This window comes from Schistocerca piceifrons, chromosome 1, assembly GCF_021461385.2.
Source record: "Schistocerca piceifrons isolate TAMUIC-IGC-003096 chromosome 1, iqSchPice1.1, whole genome shotgun sequence".
NCBI classification, from domain to species: Eukaryota; Metazoa; Arthropoda; class Insecta; order Orthoptera; family Acrididae; genus Schistocerca; species Schistocerca piceifrons.
This window is the reverse complement of record NC_060138.1, coordinates 768,850,389-768,872,073: the sequence shown is the minus strand read 5'-3', so window position 1 is coordinate 768,872,073 and position 21,685 is coordinate 768,850,389. Positions and strand designations below refer to the sequence as shown.

General features: G+C 43.4%; 1 protein-coding gene across 2 annotated transcripts in view; it reads right to left on the bottom strand.

Annotated features, from left to right (window-relative positions):
* The window catches only part of LOC124712386 (alpha-2-macroglobulin receptor-associated protein), a 92,302-nt gene that overhangs the window by 49,727 nt on the left and 20,890 nt on the right, over positions 1-21,685 (bottom strand). For both annotated transcript variants that reach the window (XM_047242685.1, XM_047242692.1), the window contains exons 3-4: positions 1,030-1,203; positions 632-748 (exon numbers count right to left, since the gene is read on the bottom strand). In XM_047242685.1, coding sequence (XP_047098641.1) covers positions 632-748; positions 1,030-1,203 — 291 coding nt within the window. The remainder of the gene's footprint in view (positions 1-631; positions 749-1,029; positions 1,204-21,685) is intronic.

The following is a 21,685-nucleotide window of genomic DNA, read 5'->3' as shown; positions in this document are numbered from 1 at the left end:
TGGACTGAGGATGACGACGACAACAGCAACAAATTGTTGAATCATTTATTGAGACATACAATACAGACTTCCATCAGTGGTGATCTGAGGAGAAATCTGCTCGGTGTTGTCTGAACTACAGACAATGAGAGAGAACTGATAACATTCAAAGTAAGCTTAACCCACACTTTCCTACATTCCTCTCCTACATGTTGTTTGTTAGAATTTTACCGCTTTAATGCATAATTATTTATTTTGTCCCTCTCTTCTAAAAATTCCCTCTCCTTTGCCTTTATTTCTTTCCTTTATATTCTGGTAATTGTGAAGTCTCCTCCCTTTTCATTTTATCTTTAATTCTTCTCTGTCCCTTTTATCACTACTGAACTGCTAGCATAACACTTTCTAAGGTCCTATCTTTGATATCCTACTGTGATGGTTTTTCCTTCAATATTATCTCTCGTCCTTGCCGTAACAGATGCTCTTAGTCTATAAACTATTCTACAAAATGTTATGAGTGCTGCTATCAATCTCAAGCGTTTATGTAAGCAGTGCTCATGGTTTGCCCCTCCTGGAGAAAAGTATGGGCCAACCTTTTGCCATATATTACACGAGAAAGAATGAAAAAGAATAAAAAATGAATTTCATGGCTTACTACTGTCTGAATCGTCTGCTGCCATTCCTTCCTTTACTTCGTGCAGGAGAGAATAATACTGATCTATCTTGTCCTGATGATGACCAAATTCCTCTTTTAAGGCTTGTAACTCTTCAGCTGTATGGAAGCAGAGGCAAAATAATAAGGGCAATTTATTATTTTCTAAATGTACATTAATGAAAATGGCTTAATAATATTTTAATAACAAAATGTAATGATGATTTAGCAACAGTTACATTACAGACGGTCAAAAAACTTTAAAAAAATAAGAACATATCCAAACAAAGTGTATACAACCATGTACGAGAGTGGATAGTAAAATGCTCTTTCAGCTACCTTGAAAAACCATACCTATACTTTTCTGCAGTTTAAAAATCTTATGAATATCAAGTAGTCACCTGTGAAACCCGCCTTTTCTGCTTTCTCCCACAACTTGTTCAGTTTCTTGTCCTTAAATAGACTTTTATTTATATAATCCTCAGATGCTTCATTAAAAGCCTTGTGCTGCTTGTACTGCTTTGGGTCACTGATATCTTCAAAATGTTCAAGAAGACCATATGTACTCATTATTCCTGTAAAAAAGAAAACTCTTGAATTATTGATGTCACCTAAGTGTCTAAGAAGACTTTACATACTCATTATACCTGTATGTACAATAAATAACTTAAAAATTCATGCAGAGAGAAAAATTTAGCTAAAAAAACAACCAAGGCTGCTACTGCAAGAAATTATTAACATAAATAATTAATATATATGAAGTGAATTCTGAAAGTGGAATAACAACAACATGTAAAGGATAGATTGTTACCACACAGAGGAGGCAGTGGCTCACAGACAAATACAATGAAAAGATTGACAAACTTCAAGCTTTCAAACAAAAAAAGTCCTTCTCCTGAAATAGTGTGTGTGTGTGTGTGTGTGTGTGTGTGTGTGTGTGAGAGAGAGAGAGAGAGAGAGAGAGAGAGAGAGAGAGAGAGAGAGAGAGAGAGGGAGGGAGGGAGGGGGGGGGGGTGGGGGAGAGGGGGAGGGAGGGAGGGAGGGAGAGAGAGAGAGAGAGAGAGAGAGAGAGAGAGAGAGAGAGAGCATGGTTGCATATTCTATTTTGGAAGAAGGACTATATTGTCCAAAAAGCTTGTAAGTTTAGCGATCTTTTAATTGCATCTGCGACTCAGTGCCTCCTCTATAGACTGAGTAGCAATCTAACATTTTCATATTGTTGTTAAATTGAATATGGTCTATTCTTTTCATGATGGCTACTTGTAACTAATAAATATTAAAATTCACTACACACAACCATCCATACCAAAAAATTACAGGGCTTTTAGGGAATATGGTTGGTGGATATGAGATTTAAGATACTCAACAGCACAGTTATCACCATAGATTTGTGTTTGTAATGGAATGGATATAGTTTAAAGAGTTTTAGACAGCCTAAATATATACCATAAACTACTAAGAATGCCATCTGTATTCACATAATAGCCTTGTACATAAAAGTGCTTTCATAAACATGTTCAAATCTATTACAAATTAGCACATACTAAGAGAATAAATCTAAACAAATACCTAAAACAATAATGCAGGTGCTGTACATCTGAATGGTTAATCACACAAAATCAAAAATGAGTCAGTCATCTGGTCCCACACCAAAATGTCTTCTCAATCGAAACTGGCTGCAGACCTAATCCTGCACAGAAACCTAAAATATGTTTTTAACCAATCATTACTACAGATGGATATTAGGTTGAGTAATAAGTCAAGGGCCTCCTCCATACAAAATACAGGAGATTAAAATATGGAGCACATTAACAAGTAATAGATCCAAGTGAATCTTCATGCCAGAGGACGAAAATATGCGTCAAAAGGCACAAAAGGAAAATGAGATCCATTTCTCATTGCCTATAAGAGAATGAAGAGAGGTACCACAGTCTATTTATTTCACTAACAGTAGAACCTTTTTTTTCCCTTTGCCCCTAACTTTTCATGTTGACTAATTACTCTGCTTCACTACTGTGAGAAAAGTTTGAAGAAGAACATGACAATATTCCAGAAGGCCAGCCTTTCGAGTTGATTTCAACTTTCGACCAGGGAGTTTTTATTTCTATCAAATAGTTTTCCTTGCACCCAGTACCCACAAGAATATCACAATCTGCAACTGCCTCTTGGAGAAGAAGCATCCTCAATTTGCTTCACTAATTTATCTGCTCAACTACTTTTACTTGTCTCTGGGAATTAGAGCAGACAAGGAATGTCCCGTTATCATGAAGCCTCATCTAGTGCTGTGCATGTAAAGAAATGTCTGCTTGTGACTGTATATGTGCGGATGGATATGTGTGTGTGTGTGTGTGTGTGTGTGTGTGTGTGTGTGTGTGTGTGTGTATGTGTGTGCGCGCGCGCGCGCGAGTGTATACCTGTCCTTTTTTCCCCCTAAGGTAAGTCTTTCCACTCCCGATAAACAAGAAATGCAAGCTACAAGAAAGTGATGGTAAAAACATATTGTGATGTTTCTAAAATTATGTAGATAATAAGTAGAGATGTACATGAGCCACATAAACTTTGGAACAGTATGATGATAAGTTTCTAACAACATTTTACATTATGTGACTTACCAAACGAAAGTGCTGGCAGGTCGAAAGACACACAAACAAACACAAACATACAAAATTCAAGCTTTTGCAACCAACAGTTGCTTCATCAGGAAAGAGGGAAGGAGAGGGAAAGACGAAAGGATGTGGGTTTTAAGGGAGAGGGTAAGGAGTCATTCCAATCCCGGGAGTGGAAAGACTTACCTTAGGGGGAAAAAAGGACGGGTATACACTCGTGCGCGCGCACACACACACACACACACACACACACACACACACACACATACAGACACAAGCAGACATATTTAAATATTTAAATTTGTTGCGAAAGCTTGAATTTTGTGTGTATGTTTGTGTTTGTTTGTGTCTCTTTCGACCTGCCAGTGCTTTCGTTTGGTAAGTCACATCATCTTTGTTTTTTGATAACTTCATATTATAATATACATGAAGTACATACGAATTTTAATGTGAATGGATAGATAAAAATAAATCTACTCACAAGTGGCGGCAGGGGGAAACACACACACACACACACACACACACACACACACACACACACACACGCTTACACTTTTACATGCTTTCAGAGCCATGGCTCCTCCTTTTAGCAGAAGAGTTGAAGGGGGAGGAAAAAGGGGGAAGGAAAAGGACTGGAGTGGTTTAGGGAATGGGGTACAGTTTAGAAAAGTCACTCAGAACCCTGCGTCAGGGGAGACTTACCGGATAGAATGAGAAGGAAAGACTGATTGTTGGGGGCTGCACCAGACGAGATTTGAAAACCTCAAAGCAGGTTTTCAAATCTTGTCCAGTGCAGTCCCCAAAAATCAATCTTTCCTTCTCATCCTGTCCAGTAAGTCTTCCCTGACCCAGCGTTCTGGGTGACTTTTGTAATACCCCTTTCCCTAAACCACTCCAGTCCTTTTCCTTCACCCCTTTTCTTTCCCCTTCAATTCTTCTGGCAGAAGGAGCCACTGGCTCCAAAAGCTTATAAAAGTGAAATCCTTTTGCAAGTGTGTTCCCCTGCTGCCACTTGGTGAGTAGACTTTTTTATCTATTTGTTTACATTATATTATCAAAAACTGATTATTTTCGTTATTATACGCTATGAATTTTTACATGTGTATATCACTTTTCACATTAGACAGGCATCATATTAGGTTTATTTTCATGGAAAAACTAGTCAAATATTATTGATGCTTTTCTGTCATACAGGGACTTGATGAAATGTCCAACCAAAAAAAAAAATAGTCAAGTTTTTATTCAAACAGCAGGTTATCTGGTAATCATGATATTCTTCAAATATTTATAAGTTGTGGGGCACTAACTAAATAAAATTTACAACAATAATGAAAATTCGTGGATGAAAACATAAGTAAAACAGGGAAAGGTTGGTGCATGGTGCACAGAAACACACAATAGAAAACAACACTATCTTTCAAGCTCTTGCTCTTTGATAATTTTATACTCATTTGTTGGACATTTTTGTCTGTGAATTAGTCTACTGTTTAAGGAAATGTTTCTGCAAGTGGTCAGGATTGGCAGGATTTTTTGAGTACGAATATGTTCCTTTGTCTCATCCTCAGTCAATTGGCAGCCACACAGAGGTGCAGTCATTTAAGGTGATACTTTCTGAAAAGGGAGGAACCATTTGACTACATTATCAGTTAAGATCCAAAAGCATTTAACAACACACCACATTGAACCTCAAGTTCTACGACCCACTGGCAGCATTGGATAGCTGTAACTTTTGTTAAAAATAGCAATCTTGAGCACACATTTGCATTATGTATAATAACTATGCCTTTCAGACTCCACATTGTAACATCTTGCAGCATTCAGAGGGAGTCTGCAAGTTCATCGATTGTGCAGATGACCAAATAATGGTATTGACACTGGCAGTATGTGTGGCAGAGTATGTGTGGCCTTCTGCACACTGAGAAGCTATCATCAGGTGGTGAGAAGCAATAATTCAGGTAAAGCACAGAGGCTGCGTATGGAAATCTGTTTTGATATGTTCCTACTAAGCAGCCAAACCACTACTCTTTCTGAAAGGATCTCCAAATATTACAACTAAACAAGCTAAGCTGTAGAGTGAAAAGTTGGCAATTTAGCTGTTTTGGTAGTTACAATGACGTGGCCCAATACTCCAAATTATTTTATCCAAAAAGAAAAAAAAAACTGTTCTACGTCTGCGTTCCGCCAAACGTAATGGCTTTACAATTATCCTCTCCATTACTTTTGAAGGAGAGTTTTACTGGCAGCTTCATAGCTGATGAAGTATCATATTTTATGAACTACAATACGCACCTTAATTTTTAAGCATTTTTTTTTAATAAAATTTTTATTATTAGACTGAAAAGCTGGATTTAAAAAAAAATTCTTAATTTATAAAACTAATCTAACCTTAAAAACCCTGAAAATCATCATCTGAACTTTCTTCTTCTTCTTCTTCTTCTTCTTCCTCTTCATATATAAGGTTGTCTTCACTGCCATCAAGAGCGTTACTTATGCTGCACTTCTTGAAAGATTTAAAAACAATGTTTTCTCTCACTCTAGACCACAACTGTTTTATCCACTGACACACTTGTTTGATTGTAGTCAAACAACGGAAAATCCAGGATGGAATGTAAAAATATTGTGAAAAGGAAAGTTGATACTCACCATATAGTGGAGGAGACACTGAGTCGCAGATAGGCACAACAAAAAGCCTGTCACAAATGTAGCTTTCGGCCAGTAAGGCCTTCGTCAAAATTAGATGACAAAACACACATACACACTCACGCAAACACAACTCCCACACACATAACTACAGTCTCAGGCAACTGAGGCCCCACTGTGAGCAGCAGCACCAGTGAATGATGGGAGTGGCAACTGGGTGGGGGTAAGGAGGAGGCTGGGGCAGGAAGAGGGAGGGATAGTAGGGTAGGGGTGGCGGCCAGTGACGTGTTGTTGGGGAGCACACAGGGATGAGATGGAAAGAGGGTAGGGCAGGTATGTGCATTCAGAGGGTGGACGGAGGGCAGTGGAGAGGTGTGTAAAAGAATGTGTGTTAAATTTTGCTACAAAACCAGAGTAAAGTGCAGTGAAGATTTCAAAATGTTAAATATTGCTTTTGGTGAATCTGCTATATGTGCAACAAGAACTTATGAGTGGTATAAGAATTTGAAAGAAGGCCCTGAAGATGTTGAAGATGACGAGCAACCTGAATGCCACAGCACATCGTCAGCTGCTGTAAGTGTGGAAATAGTGAAAGAAATAACAATAAACGATTCCCAAATCATGATTAGAAAGGTTGCTGACAATGTAATGCAAAGTTCTCAGTAGTCACTAGAAGAAGTCAACCAAAGATCCAAATTACTTAAATGTGTCATAACAGGTGATGAAACACAGGTATATGGTTATGTAGGTAAAACCAAAGTTTAACTGTCTCAGTGGAAGCACATTCAATAATGCACCTGTTCACACTTTGGTGCTTGTACATAAACTTTTGGTCAAATAAAGCTGTAATTATGCCTTGACTGACTTATTCGTCAGACATGGGTGACTTTTTTTATGTTATCAAAAATAGAGAAAACTTTAAACAGTACACACATAGATATGATTAAAAATGTGTTGGTGAGAGAGCTGAAAGCTACCCCAAAGATGAATACCAGAAGTGTTTCAGAGATTGGATTGGTTGGCTGGTTTGGGGTATAAAGGGACCAAACTACAGGGTTATGAGTCCCTTTTTCCTGATGCAAGCAAGGTTCAAGGTACAAAAACACCCACCACACCTAAAAAGAAAACGAATGGAACAAACAGCAAACAGGGCAAACATACACCACAAGGAAAAGCAGAAGGTGTTAAAACCATAGAGCAGATGGTCTGGGCTGGCTGAACACAATAATAAAAGAGGACGAACCAGCCACCTTGCAACATATTAAAATGTCCACCCCCAAAAACACAAGGTGAGATGAACACATGTAGGGAAAAGACAATCACCAAGACAAACAAATGCAAAGAAAGTGTGACAGAGTTAAAATGCAGGGAGGGTGGCAACCTCAGAGAGAAGGCTAAATGCCCACCCTTAGATGGTACGATAAAAATCCCCCTCAAGAATAAAAGATAAAACTAAAACTGCTGTTGAGGCATTGTCGTTCAACACCGCGCAGCTAAAAGAGAGCAGTCCAGCAAGATGTGGACGACAGTCATATGTGAGCCACAGTGGCACCGAGGTGGGTCCTCGCGACAGAGGAGGTAGCCATGTGTTAGCCACGTATGGCCAATGCAGAACCGGCAGAGAACCACAGAGTCCCTTAGAGAGGCCCGCATGGAAGTCTTCCACACATTCGTAGTCTCCTTAAGGGCATGCAGTTTGTTGTGTGTACTGAGAGTATGCCATTCCATCTTTCAAAACTGAAAAATGTTGTGGCGTAATTATGATCGCAGGTCAATTACAGGGTTGCTGATCTCCAGAAGCAGTTTCTGTGTAGCCTGTTTGGCCAGCCTGTCAGGAAGTTCACTTCCTGGGATTTCAGCATGGCCTGGGGTCCACACTAACACCACAGAATGATCGGACCATTCCAGAGCATAGATGGAGTCCTGGATGGTCACTACCAAAGGATGGAGAGGGTAGCACTGGTTGATAGCTTGTAGACTGCTAAAGGAGTCAGTACAGAAAAGAAACAACTCACCAGGCCAAGAGTGGGTGCGTTCAAGAGCATGAGAAATGGCCGCCAGCTCCGCAGTGAAAACACTGCAGCCATCTGGCAAGGAGTGCTGTTCAATTTGTCCTCCACGAACACACGCAAAGCCAATGTGACCATCAGCCGTCGAACCATCGGTGTAAACCACTTCATGGTGCTGGTACATGTCAAGAATCGAGTGGAAGTGACAGCGAAGAGTCGCGGGGTTAACTGAGTCCTTAGGACCATGTGTAAGGTCCAGGCGAAGATTCGGCCTAGATATACACCATGGAGGTGTACATGACTGGACCTTGAGTATAGATGGTAAAGGCAAGGACTCCACTTCAGACAGAAGAGATTGGATGCCAACCACAATTGTAAGCCCTGACCTGGGCCTTCGATGCGAGAGATGAACCACTGTGGGTGGGAAAAGGAGACGGTAATTCGGATGCTCAGGAGAACTACGAATGTGTGCTGTGTAACGTGCCAGTCAAACACCACTGTGGTGCACTGGGTAGTAAATGCAAAGATGAGGACACTGCCGAACCATAAACCAGACTCCTGTAGTCAAGGTGGGATTGAACAAGGTCTCTGTAGAGCTGCAGCAGCGTAGAGCGATCTGCACCCCAGTTGGTGTTGCTCAGGCAGCGGAGGGCGTTGAGGTGATGACAGCACTTCCGCTTAAGCTGACGAAGATGAGGAAGCCATGTCAATCGGGCATCGAAAACCAGTCCTAAGAATCAATATGTCTCCACTACAGTAAGTGGATCGTCATTAAGATACAGTTCTGGTTCCAGATGAACGGTACAATGCTGACAGAAGTACATGACACACAACTTTGCAGCTGAAAACTGAGCCCATGACTATGCCTTGTGGATGCCTCCCTGTAGGCGCCGCTCAACGACACCAGTACTGGACGAGCAGTATGAAATGCAGAAGTCGTCTGCATACAGAGAATGTGAGACCAACGGCCCGACAGCTGCTGCTAGACTGTTAATGGCCACTAAAAATAGAGATCCACTCAATACAGAGCCCTGCAGGACCCCATTCTCCTGGATATGGAGGGAACTATGGGAGGCACCAACTTGGACATGGAAAGTACGTAACGATAGGAAATTTTGGATAAAAATCGGGAACAGGCCAGAGACCGCACTCACGTAATGTGGCAAGGATACGATGTCGCCAAGTTGTGTCATAAGCTTTTCGTAAATCAAAAAAGACGACAATGAGGTATTGGCGTCTGGAAAAGGCTGTTCGGATGGCAGACTCGAGGGAAACTAGATTATCAATGGTAGAGCGACCCTGGCGGAAACGGCCCTGCATGGAGCCAGTACACCATGTGACTCCAGGACCTAACACAACGGCCTACTTACCATAGGTTTAACAGGAGACTACGAATGTGTGGAAGACTTCCATGCGGGCCTCTCTAAGGGACTCTGTGGTTCTCTGCCGGTTCTGCATTGGCCATACGTGGCTAACACATGGCTACCTCCTCTGTCGCGCGGGCTGATAGCTATCCACATCAAGCGGGTTTTTACCGGGTTTGAGCTCTGGAATAAAGGTGCTCTCCCGCCATTGCGATGGAAAGAGGCCATCGCACCAGATCCGGTTGAAGATGACACAGAGATGTCGCTTGTAGTCGAACAAGAGATGTTTGATCATCTGACTGTGGATCCGATCTGGCCCAGGAGCTGTGTTAGGGCAATGTGCAAGGACGCCGAGGAGCTCCCACTCTGTAAATGGAGCACTATATGGTTCACTGGGACTTTCAGTGAACAAGAGGGCTTTCCTTTCCATCCACTGTCTGAAGTTGCGAAATGCTGGGGGATAATTCTCTGACGCAGAGGCTCGAGCATAGTGCTCAGCAAAATGCTTGGCAATTGTGTTAGCGTTGGTAGATAACACGCCATTGATGTTAATGCCAGTAACACCCTTCAAGGTCTGGTACCAACAAACACGTCTGATCGTCCAGTCTTGGGAAAGTGACATACGGCACCCAATGGTCGAGATATACCTCTCCCAACACTCCTGTTTCTGTATTTTTATAAGCTGGCGAACGGAGGCATGGAGCTATTGAAAAGCTATTAGGTGCTCTAGGGAAGGGTACTGCTTATGTCGCTGTAGATCTCACCAACGCTCTTTAATGGCCTTAGCGATTTCTGGCGACCAACAAGGTACGGACTATTGCTCGGTGCACCCTAAAGAACAAGGAATCGTGTTTTCTGTTGCAGAAACGATCGTTCTAGTGACCTGCTCAACTACCACATCGATGGTACCATGTGGGAGAGATTCAACAGTGACAGCAGAGGTACAAGCTTCCCAGTCTGCACTGCTTAAAGCCCATCTTGGTGGTTATCCAGGGGATTGGTGCTGGGGAAGTGACAGGAAGATGGGAAGGTGGTCACTACCACACAAGTCAACGTGGGCTCTCCAGTGGACAGATGGGAGAAGTCATGGGCTCCAGAGGGATAAATCAATGGCCGAGCAAGTGCCATGAGCATCACTGAAACGTGTGGGGGGCCCCAGTATTTAAGAGGCAGAGGTCGAGTTGAGACAGAAAAGTTTCAACATCTCTACCTTGGCCAGTAAGCACAGTGCCATCCCAAAAGGGGTTATGGGCATTAAAATCTCCCAGAACTAGAAAAGGTTTAGGGAGTTGATGAATCAGTGCAGCCAATGCATTCAGGACTAATGCACCATCTGGAGGAAGATATACGTTGCAGACAGATATTTCCTGCATCATCCTCATCCTGACAGCTACAGCTTCACGAGGGGTTTGAATGGGCACAGGTTCACTCATACTGAGTTCAGGACATAGACACAAACTCCACCTGACACTCTACTATAGTCACTACGGTTCTCATAATATCCCCTATAGCTGCAAAGGGCAGGGGGCTGTATTGTCAGGAACCAAGTTTCCTGGAGGGCAATGCAGAAAGCAGATGTTAAACTTAACAGTTGCCGTAGCTCAGCCAGGTGATGGAAAAACCACAGCAATTCCACTGGAGGATGACATTACCGTGAGGTTGGAAAGGCATGAAGCATGCAAGAAGGCAAGTTACGCCTCAGGGTCACCTGCTGCCACCGGTTTGAGTATTTGTATCCATTCCTATTGTGGATGAGGTATCACTGACAACCAGGTCCTCAGGGGACACTGAGATCTCCACCTCATCCACAGGTGCAGAATTGGTAGCTTGAATTTTGTGTGTATTTTTGTGTTTGTTTATGTATCTATCAACCTGCCACCGCTTTCGTTTGGTAAGTCACATAATGTAAAATGCTGTTAGAAACTTATCATCATACTGTTCCAAAGTTTATGTGGCTCATGTACATCTCTACTTATTATCTACATAATTTTAGAAACATCGCAATATGTTTTTACCATCACTTTCTTGTAGCTTGCATTTCTTGTTTATCAGCAGTGGATATGAATATAATAAATCCACTCTGACTTCATTTTATTACTAACTTCATATTATTATAATAGAGGGAAACATTCCACGTGGGAAAAATTTATCAAAAAATAAAGATGATGTGACTTACCAAACGAAAGCGCTGGCAGGTCGAAAGACACACAAACAAACACAAACATACAAAATTCAAGCTTTTGCAACCAACAGTTGCTTCATCAGGAAAGAGGGAAGGAGAGGGAAAGACGAAAGGATGTGGGTTTTAAGGGAGAGGGTAAGGAGTCATTCCAATCCCGGGAGTGGAAAGACTTACCTTAGGGGGAAAAAAGGACGGGTATACACTCGTGCGCGCGCACACACACACACACACACACACACACACACACACACACACACACATCCATCCACACATATACAGACACAAGCAGACATATTTAAATATTTAAATTTGTTGCGAAAGCTTGAATTTTGTGTGTATGTTTGTGTTTGTTTGTGTCTCTTTCGACCTGCCAGTGCTTTCGTTTGGTAAGTCACATCATCTTTGTTTTTTGATAACTTCATATTATAATATACATGAAGTACATACGAATTTTAATGTGAATGGATAGATAAAAATAAATCTACTCACAAGTGGCGGCAGGGGGAAACACACACACACACACACAAACACACACACACACACACACACACACACACACACACGCTTACACTTTTACATGCTTTCAGAGCCATGGCTCCTCCTTTTAGCAGAAGAGTTGAAGGGGGAGGAAAAAGGGGGAAGGAAAAGGACTGGAGTGGTTTAGGGAATGGGGTACAGTTTAGAAAAGTCACTCAGAACCCTGCGTCAGGGGAGACTTACCGGATAGAATGAGAAGGAAAGACTGATTGTTGGGGGCTGCACCAGACGAGATTTGAAAACCTCAAAGCAGGTTTTCAAATCTTGTCCAGTGCAGTCCCCAAAAATCAATCTTTCCTTCTCATCCTGTCCAGTAAGTCTTCCCTGACCCAGCGTTCTGGGTGACTTTTGTAATACCCCTTTCCCTAAACCACTCCAGTCCTTTTCCTTCACCCCTTTTCTTTCCCCTTCAATTCTTCTGGCAGAAGGAGCCACTGGCTCCAAAAGCTTATAAAAGTGAAATCCTTTTGCAAGTGTGTTCCCCTGCTGCCACTTGGTGAGTAGACTTTTTTATCTATTTGTTTACATTGTATTATCAAAAACTGATTATTTTCGTTATTATACGCTATGAATTTTTACATGTGTATATCACTTTTCACATTAGACAGGCATCATATTAGGTTTATTTTCATGGAAAAACTAGTCAAATATTATTGATGCTTTTCTGTCATACAGGGACTTGATGAAATGTCCAACCAAAAAAAAAAAATAGTCAAGTTTTTATTCAAACAGCAGGTTATCTGGTAATCATGATATTCTTCAAATATTTATAAGTTGTGGGGCACTAACTAAATAAAATTTACAACAATAATGAAAATTCGTGGATGAAAACATAAGTAAAACAGGGAAAGGTTGGTGCATGGTGCACAGAAACACACAATAGAAAACAACACTATCTTTCAAGCTCTTGCTCTTTGATAATTTTATACTCATTTGTTGGACATTTTTGTCTGTGAATTAGTCTACTGTTTAAGGAAATGTTTCTGCAAGTGGTCAGGATTGGCAGGATTTTTTGAGTACGAATATGTTCCCTTGTCTCATCCTCCGTCAATTGGCAGCCACACAGAGGTGCAGTCATTTAAGGTGATATTTTCTGAAAAGGGAGGAACCATTTGACTACATTATCAGTTAAGATCCAAAAGCATTTAACAACACACCACATTGAACCTCAAGTTCTACGACCCACTGGCAGCATTGGATAGCTGTAACTTTTGTTAAAAATAGCAATCTTGAGCACACATTTGCATTATGTATAATAACTATGCCTTTCAGACTCCACATTGTAACATCTTGCAGCATTCAGAGGGAGTCTGCAAGTTCATCGATTGTGCAGATGACCAAATAACGGTATTGACACTGGCAGTATGTGTGGCAGAGTATGTGTGGCCTTCTGCACACTGAGAAGCTATCATCAGGTGGTGAGAAGCAATAATTCAGGTAAAGCACAGAGGCTGCGTATGGAAATCTGTTTTGATATGTTCCTACTAAGCAGCCAAACCACTACTCTTTCTGAAAGGATCTCCAAATATTACAACTAAACAAGCTAAGCTGTAGAGTGAAAAGTTGGCAATTTAGCTGTTTTGGTAGTTACAATGACGTGGCCCAATACTCCAAATTATTTTATCCAAAAAGAAAAAAAAAACTGTTCTACGTCTGCGTTCCGCCAAACGTAATGGCTTTACAATTATCCTCTCCATTACTTTTGAAGGAGAGTTTTACTGGCAGCTTCATAGCTGATGAAGTATCATATTTTATGAACTACAATACGCACCTTAATTTTTAAGCATTTTTTTTTAATAAAATTTTTATTATTAGACTGAAAAGCTGGATTTAAAAAAAAATTCTTAATTTATAAAACTAATCTAACCTTAAAAACCCTGAAAATCATCATCTGAACTTTCTTCTTCTTCTTCTTCTTCTTCTTCCTCTTCATATATAAGGTTGTCTTCACTGCCATCAAGAGCGTTACTTATGCTGCACTTCTTGAAAGATTTAAAAACAATGTTTTCTCTCACTCTAGACCACAACTGTTTTATCCACTGACACACTTGTTTGATTGTAGTCAAACAACGGAAAATCCAGGATGGAATGTAAAAATATTGTGAAAAGGAAAGTTGATACTCACCATATAGTGGAGGAGACACTGAGTCGCAGATAGGCACAACAAAAAGCCTGTCACAAATGTAGCTTTCGGCCAGTAAGGCCTTCGTCAAAATTAGATGACAAAACACACATACACACTCACGCAAACACAACTCCCACACACATAACTACAGTCTCAGGCAACTGAGGCCCCACTGTGAGCAGCAGCACCAGTGAATGATGGGAGTGGCAACTGGGTGGGGGTAAGGAGGAGGCTGGGGCAGGAAGAGGGAGGGATAGTAGGGTAGGGGTGGCGGCCAGTGACGTGTTGTTGGGGAGCACACAGGGATGAGATGGAAAGAGGGTAGGGCAGGTATGTGCATTCAGAGGGTGGACGGAGGGCAGTGGAGAGGTGTGTAAAAGAATGTGTGTTAAATTTTGCTACAAAACCAGAGTAAAGTGCAGTGAAGATTTCAAAATGTTAAATATTGCTTTTGGTGAATCTGCTATATGTGCAACAAGAACTTATGAGTGGTATAAGAATTTGAAAGAAGGCCCTGAAGATGTTGAAGATGACGAGCAACCTGAATGCCACAGCACATCGTCAGCTGCTGTAAGTGTGGAAATAGTGAAAGAAATAACAATAAACGATTCCCAAATCATGATTAGAAAGGTTGCTGACAATGTAATGCAAAGTTCTCAGTAGTCACTAGAAGAAGTCAACCAAAGATCCAAATTACTTAAATGTGTCATAACAGGTGATGAAACACAGGTATATGGTTATGTAGGTAAAACCAAAGTTTAACTGTCTCAGTGGAAGCACATTCAATAATGCACCTGTTCACACTTTGGTGCTTGTACATAAACTTTTGGTCAAATAAAGCTGTAATTATGCCTTGACTGACTTATTCGTCAGACATGGGTGACTTTTTTTATGTTATCAAAAATAGAGAAAACTTTAAACAGTACACACATAGATATGATTAAAAATGTGTTGGTGAGAGAGCTGAAAGCTACCCCAAAGATGAATACCAGAAGTGTTTCAGAGATTGGATTGGTTGGCTGGTTTGGGGTATAAAGGGACCAAACTACAGGGTTATGAGTCCCTTTTTCCTGATGCAAGCAAGGTTCAAGGTACAAAAACACCCACCACACCTAAAAAGAAAACGAATGGAACAAACAGCAAACAGGGCAAACATACACCACAAGGAAAAGCAGAAGGTGTTAAAACCATAGAGCAGATGGTCTGGGCTGGCTGAACACAATAATAAAAGAGGACGAACCAGCCACCTTGCAACATATTAAAATGTCCACCCCCAAAAACACAAGGTGAGATGAACACATGTAGGGAAAAGACAATCACCAAGACAAACAAATGCAAAGAAAGTGTGACAGAGTTAAAATGCAGGGAGGGTGGCAACCTCAGAGAGAAGGCTAAATGCCCACCCTTAGATGGTACGATAAAAATCCCCCTCAAGAATAAAAGATAAAACTAAAATTGCTGTTGAGGCATTGTCGTTCAACACCGCGCAGCTAAAAGAGAGCAGTCCAGCAAGATGTGGACGACAGTCATATGTGAGCCACAGTGGCACCGAGGTGGGTCCTCGCGACAGAGGAGGTAGCCATGTGTTAGCCACGTATGGCCAATGCAGAACCGGCAGAGAACCACAGAGTCCCTTAGAGAGGCCCGCATGGAAGTCTTCCACACATTCGTAGTCTCCTTAAGGGCATGCAGTTTGTTGTGTGTACTGAGAGTATGCCATTCCATCTTTCAAAACTGAAAAATGTTGTGGCGTAATTATGATCGCAGGTCAATTACAGGGTTGCTGATCTCCAGAAGCAGTTTCTGTGTAGCCTGTTTGGCCAGCCTGTCAGGAAGTTCACTTCCTGGGATTTCAGCATGGCCTGGGGTCCACACTAACACCACAGAATGATCGGACCATTCCAGAGCATAGATGGAGTCCTGGATGGTCACTACCAAAGGATGGAGAGGGTAGCACTGGTTGATAGCTTGTAGACTGCTAAAGGAGTCAGTACAGAAAAGAAACAACTCACCAGGCCAAGAGTGGGTGCGTTCAAGAGCATGAGAAATGGCCGCCAGCTCCGCAGTGAAAACACTGCAGCCATCTGGCAAGGAGTGCTGTTCAATTTGTCCTCCACGAACACACGCAAAGCCAATGTGACCATCAGCCGTCGAACCATCGGTGTAAACCACTTCATGGTGATGGTACATGTCAAGAATCGAGTGGAAGTGACAGCGAAGAGTCGCGGGGTTAACTGAGTCCTTAGGACCATGTGTAAGGTCCAGGCGAAGATTCGGCCTAGATATACACCATGGAGGTGTACATGACTGGACCTTGAGTATAGATGGTAAAGGCAAGGACTCCACTTCAGACAGAAGAGATTGGATGCCAACCACAATTGTAAGCCCTGACCTGGGCCTTCGATGCGAGAGATGAACCACTGTGGATGGGAAAAGGAGACGGTAATTCGGATGCTCAGGAGAACAACGAATGTGTGCTGTGTAACGTGCCAGTCAAACACCACTGTGGTGCACTGGGTAGTAAATGCAAAGATGAGGACACTGCCGAACCATAAACCAGACTCCTGTAGTCAAGGTGGGATTGAACAAGGTCTCTGTAGAGCTGCAGCAGCGTAGAGCGATCTGCACCCCAGTTGGTGTTGCTCAGGCAGCGGAGGGCGTTGAGGTGATGACAGCACTTCCGCTTAAGCTGACGAAGATGAGGAAGCCATGTCAATCGGGCATCGAAAACCAGTCCTAAGAATCAATATGTCTCCACTACAGTAAGTGGATCGTCATTAAGATACAGTTCTGGTTCCAGATGAACGGTACAATGCTGACAGAAGTACATGACACACAACTTCGCAGCTGAAAACTGAGCCCATGACTATGCCTTGTGGATGCCTCCCTGTAGGCGCCGCTCAACGACACCAGTACTGGACGAGCAGTATGAAATGCAGAAGTCGTCTGCATACAGAGAATGTGAGACCAACGGCCCGACAGCTGCTGCTAGACTGTTAATGGCCACTTAAAATAGAGATCCACTCAATACAGAGCCCTGCAGGACCCCATTCTCCTGGATATGGAGGGAACTATGGGAGGCACCAACTTGGACATGGAAAGTACGTAACGATAGGAAATTTTGGATAAAAATCGGGAACAGGCCAGAGACCGCACTCACGTAATGTGGCAAGGATACGATGTCGCCAAGTTGTGTCATAAGCTTTTCGTAAATCAAAAAAGACGACAATGAGGTATTGGCGTCTGGAAAAGGCTGTTCGGATGGCAAACTCGAGGGAAACTAGATTATCAATGGTAGAGCGACCCTGGCGGAAACGGCCCTGCATGGAGCCAGTACACCATGTGACTCCAGGACCTAACACAACGGCCTACTTACCATAGGTTTAACAGGAGACTACGAATGTGTGGAAGACTTCCATGCGGGCCTCTCTAAGGGACTCTGTGGTTCTCTGCCGGTTCTGCATTGGCCATACGTGGCTAACACATGGCTACCTCCTCTGTCGCGACGGGCTGATAGCTATCCACATCAAGCGGGTTTTTACCGGGTTTGAGCTCTGGAATAAAGGTGCTCTCCCGCCATTGCGATGGAAAGAGGCCATCGCACCAGATCCGGTTGAAGATGACACAGAGATGTCGCTTGTAGTCGAACAAGAGATGTTTGATCATCTGACTGTGGATCCGATCTGGCCCAGGAGCTGTGTTAGGGCAATGTGCAAGGACGCCGAGGAGCTCCCACTCTGTAAATGGAGCACTATATGGTTCACTGGGACTTTCAGTGAACAAGAGGGCTTTCCTTTCCATCCACTGTCTGAAGTTGCGAAATGCTGGGGGATAATTCTCTGACGCAGAGGCTCGAGCATAGTGCTCAGCAAAATGCTTGGCAATTGTGTTTGCGTTGGTAGATAACACGCCATTGATGTTAATGCCAGTAACACCCTTCAAGGTCTGGTACCAACAAACACGTCTGATCGTCCAGTCTTGGGAAAGTGACATACGGCACCCAATGGTCGAGACATACCTCTCCCAACACTCCTGTTTCTGTATTTTTATAAGCTGGCGAACGGAGGCATGGAGCTATTGAAAAGCTATTAGGTGCTCTAGGGAAGGGTACTGCTTATGTCGCTGTAGATCTCACCAACGCTCTTTAATGGCCTTAGCGATTTCTGGCGACCAACAAGGTGCGGACTATTGCTCGGTGCACCCTAAAGAACAAGGAATCGTGTTTTCTGTTGCAGAAACGATCGTTCTAGTGACCTGCTCAACTACCACATCGATGGTACCATGTGGGAGAGATTCAACAGTGACAGCAGAGGTACAAGCTTCCCAGTCTGCACTGCTTAAAGCCCATCTTGGTGGTTATCCAGGGGATTGGTGCTGGGGAAGTGACAGGAAGATGGGAAGGTGGTCACTACCACACAAGTCAACGTGGGCTCTCCAGTGGACAGATGGGAGAAGTCATGGGCTCCAGAGGGATAAATCAATGGCCGAGCAAGTGCCATGAGCATCACTGAAACGTGTGGGGGGCCCCAGTATTTAAGAGGCAGAGGTCGAGTTGAGACAGAAAAGTTTCAACATCTCTACCTTGGCCAGTAAGCACAGTGCCATCCCAAAAGGGGTTATGGGCATTAAAATCTCCCAGAACTAGAAAAGGTTTAGGGAGTTGATGAATCAGTGCAGCCAATGCATTCAGGACTAATGCACCATCTGGAGGAAGATATACGTTGCAGACAGATATTTCCTGCATCATCCTCATCCTGACAGCTACAGCTTCACGAGGGGTTTGAATGGGCACAGGTTCACTCATACTGAGTTCAGGACATAGACACAAACTCCACCTGACACTCTACTATAGTCACTACGGTTCTAATAATATCCCCTATAGCTGCAAAGGGCAGGGGTCTGTATTGTCAGGAACCAGGTTTCCTGGAGGGCAATGCAGAAAGCAGATGTTAAACTTAACAGTTGCCGTAGCTCAGCCAGGTGATGGAAAAACCACAGCAATTCCACTGGAGGATGACATTACCGTGAGGTTGGAAAGGCATGAAGCATGCAAGAAGGCAAGTTACGCCTCAGGGTCACCTGCTGCCACCGGTTTGAGTATTTGTATCCATTCCTATTGTGGATGAGGTATCACTGACAACCAGGTCCTCAGGGGACACTGAGATCTCCACCTCATCCACAGGTGCAGAATTGGTAGGGAGAGGTGGTGCTGGGACCACCAGAGGGTCCTTTTTCTTAGCAGACTTCTTTGTTTGCTTGCCCACTCGCTTCTCTTTTGGGGCTTTGCTGGGAGGACTTCTCCGAAGCAGCTTCAGTCATGGAGGAAGACTGTGAAGCTTTTTGTCCAGCACCTTTTGGTTCCTTTAGCCACTGGCAAGTGTCCACTGTGGCATTAGTGGAGAACTTGGGAGAGAGGGTCCCGAGGGGCCTCTTCCGCACAAGAGGAGCCGGAGGAGGCTGCTGCTTGTCCGGCTGGGGGCAGGGGAGAGATGTCCCCTGCATTTAGGGGGGGGGGGGGGGGCTTGCTCCCGAAGTAGGTACTTTGGGAGCAATGGAAGGAGATTTTCCCCCTACCACCAAGGGGGCGGATGTATTCTGGAGGGCTGAAGGGCCCACTATTCGTGGCATATAGTGTGGTATGACTGGTACTTGTGATAGCGATGATAATGTAGCTGCAGTGTTTGTGGACGTCAACTGAAAGGGGTGTAATCATTCAAATTTACGTTTAGCCTCTTGGTAAGTCAACCAGTCCAGGGTCTTGTACTCCATGATTTTCCACTCCTTTTGGAGTACTGTGCAGTCTGGTGAGGAGGGGGAGCGCAGCTATCCGCAGTAGATACAAGTGGAAGGAGGCACAGAGGGAGTATCTGGATGCAGTGGACATTCGCAATCTCGAAATGTGGCACTAGAAGTGCAGCGGGAAGACGTGCACGAATTTCCAGCACTTAAAGCACTGCATAGGGGGAGGGATGTATGGTTTAATGTCACAGCAGTAAACCATTACCTTGACCTTTTCAGGCACTGAATCACCCTCAAAGCCCAGTCCCCTGTAAATGTGCCGGATGAAGTGAACACCCCCGCCGTTCTAGATTGGCGCAGAGCTCGTCATCAGACTGCAAGAGGAGGTTGCGGTGGAAAATAACCCCTGGACTATGTTGAGGATTTTATGGGGAGTGACAGAAACAGGAATATCACCCAGAAGGTCACAAGCGAGTAACGCCCAGGATTGGGCTGGGGATACTGTCTGAATCAAGACTGCACCACTTCTCATCTTGGACAGCGCTGTCACTTCCCCAAACTTATCCTCAAGGTGTTCAACAAGAAACTGAGGCTTTGGGGGTCATCCGCCCTGATGCCACCCACTCTGATCAGGGGCTCTCCCCATTGGTGCCACCCAGCCACAGCAAAGGCCACCTGGTATGATGGCTGTTGCCAGGAGTCCTGATGCCCCAGGAAGGCAGACATCTACTCCTTGGCACACAATGTGGAGTTTACAGCTCAGGCATCAGCAGTGCGATCCCCATGTTGTCAGGAGGCTATGACCAAATGGGTACATGACAGCCCCGCCACATAGGACTGGTTACAGTGCTGGATAATGGGCATAGAGAAATCCAATATTGTCATGGGGGCGAAAGAGGACAGGAGACAACAGAAGAAGATGACATACACTGGAAACTGTCCTCGCCCAAATAGTTGAATTGCAGGTGGAGATGCAAAGCCATGACAAGAGGTTCAGGGGATCGAATCTAAGGGCACTATGGGGAACTCGTGCACCACGTAAGGCTTCTTCCCTGTAAGGTCCACACTCCTGTAGAATTTGGAAAGTGGCAGGTCAAACTATAAAATGGGACCTGAACTTATAGGACCAAAAAGTGTGAGACTCCTTTTAGTTGCCTCTTATGACAGAGTTGAGATTCCATGTTTTAGGAACTTGCCTAAAACAACAGTTGATGATCTGTTCAAGGATCTTCCTGATACAGACCATGGTATTTCTGAAAGGATCAAGGAAGGAGGAGGAATGGAGGGGTAGAAGGAAAGTAAGCTTACAGCTGGGAGGAAGAGGTGGTAGGGGAACAAGACAAGAATGTGGCAACAGTGAGCCCAACTGGAGCTGGCAGGGGAAGCTGTGTGTAGACATAATGAAGAGGAGTGAGTTGAGAGGGAAGGGAGCTAAGAGAATATGCCACAGAGAGAGAGGGAGACCACAAAGAGAAAAGTCTGAGTGTACATTAATGAAGTAAAGTGGGAGGTATTGTGAGATGGGTTTGATAGGACATTAACACATCATATCAGTTAAAGTCAGCACAAAGCAGGTAATGTACAGTAATATACAGCCAATGGTCATTTATTCTTTCAAACAATATGGTATGACTGTGGCTCAGCACCATAAAATATTTTTTTTTTTTTTTTTTTTGCTTGGTTTTATTAGGTGAAGTAATCAGAGGAAGTTCAGGGGTGAAATGCCTTCTACAGACCTTCGTTATCACACTTATATTTGTGTAGGCAATTTACATGGATATAAAGCTCTTCTACCACATCTATTACTTCTTCAGAGGAAGAGTAATCTCTTTTCCCTAAATTATATCCCTCAACT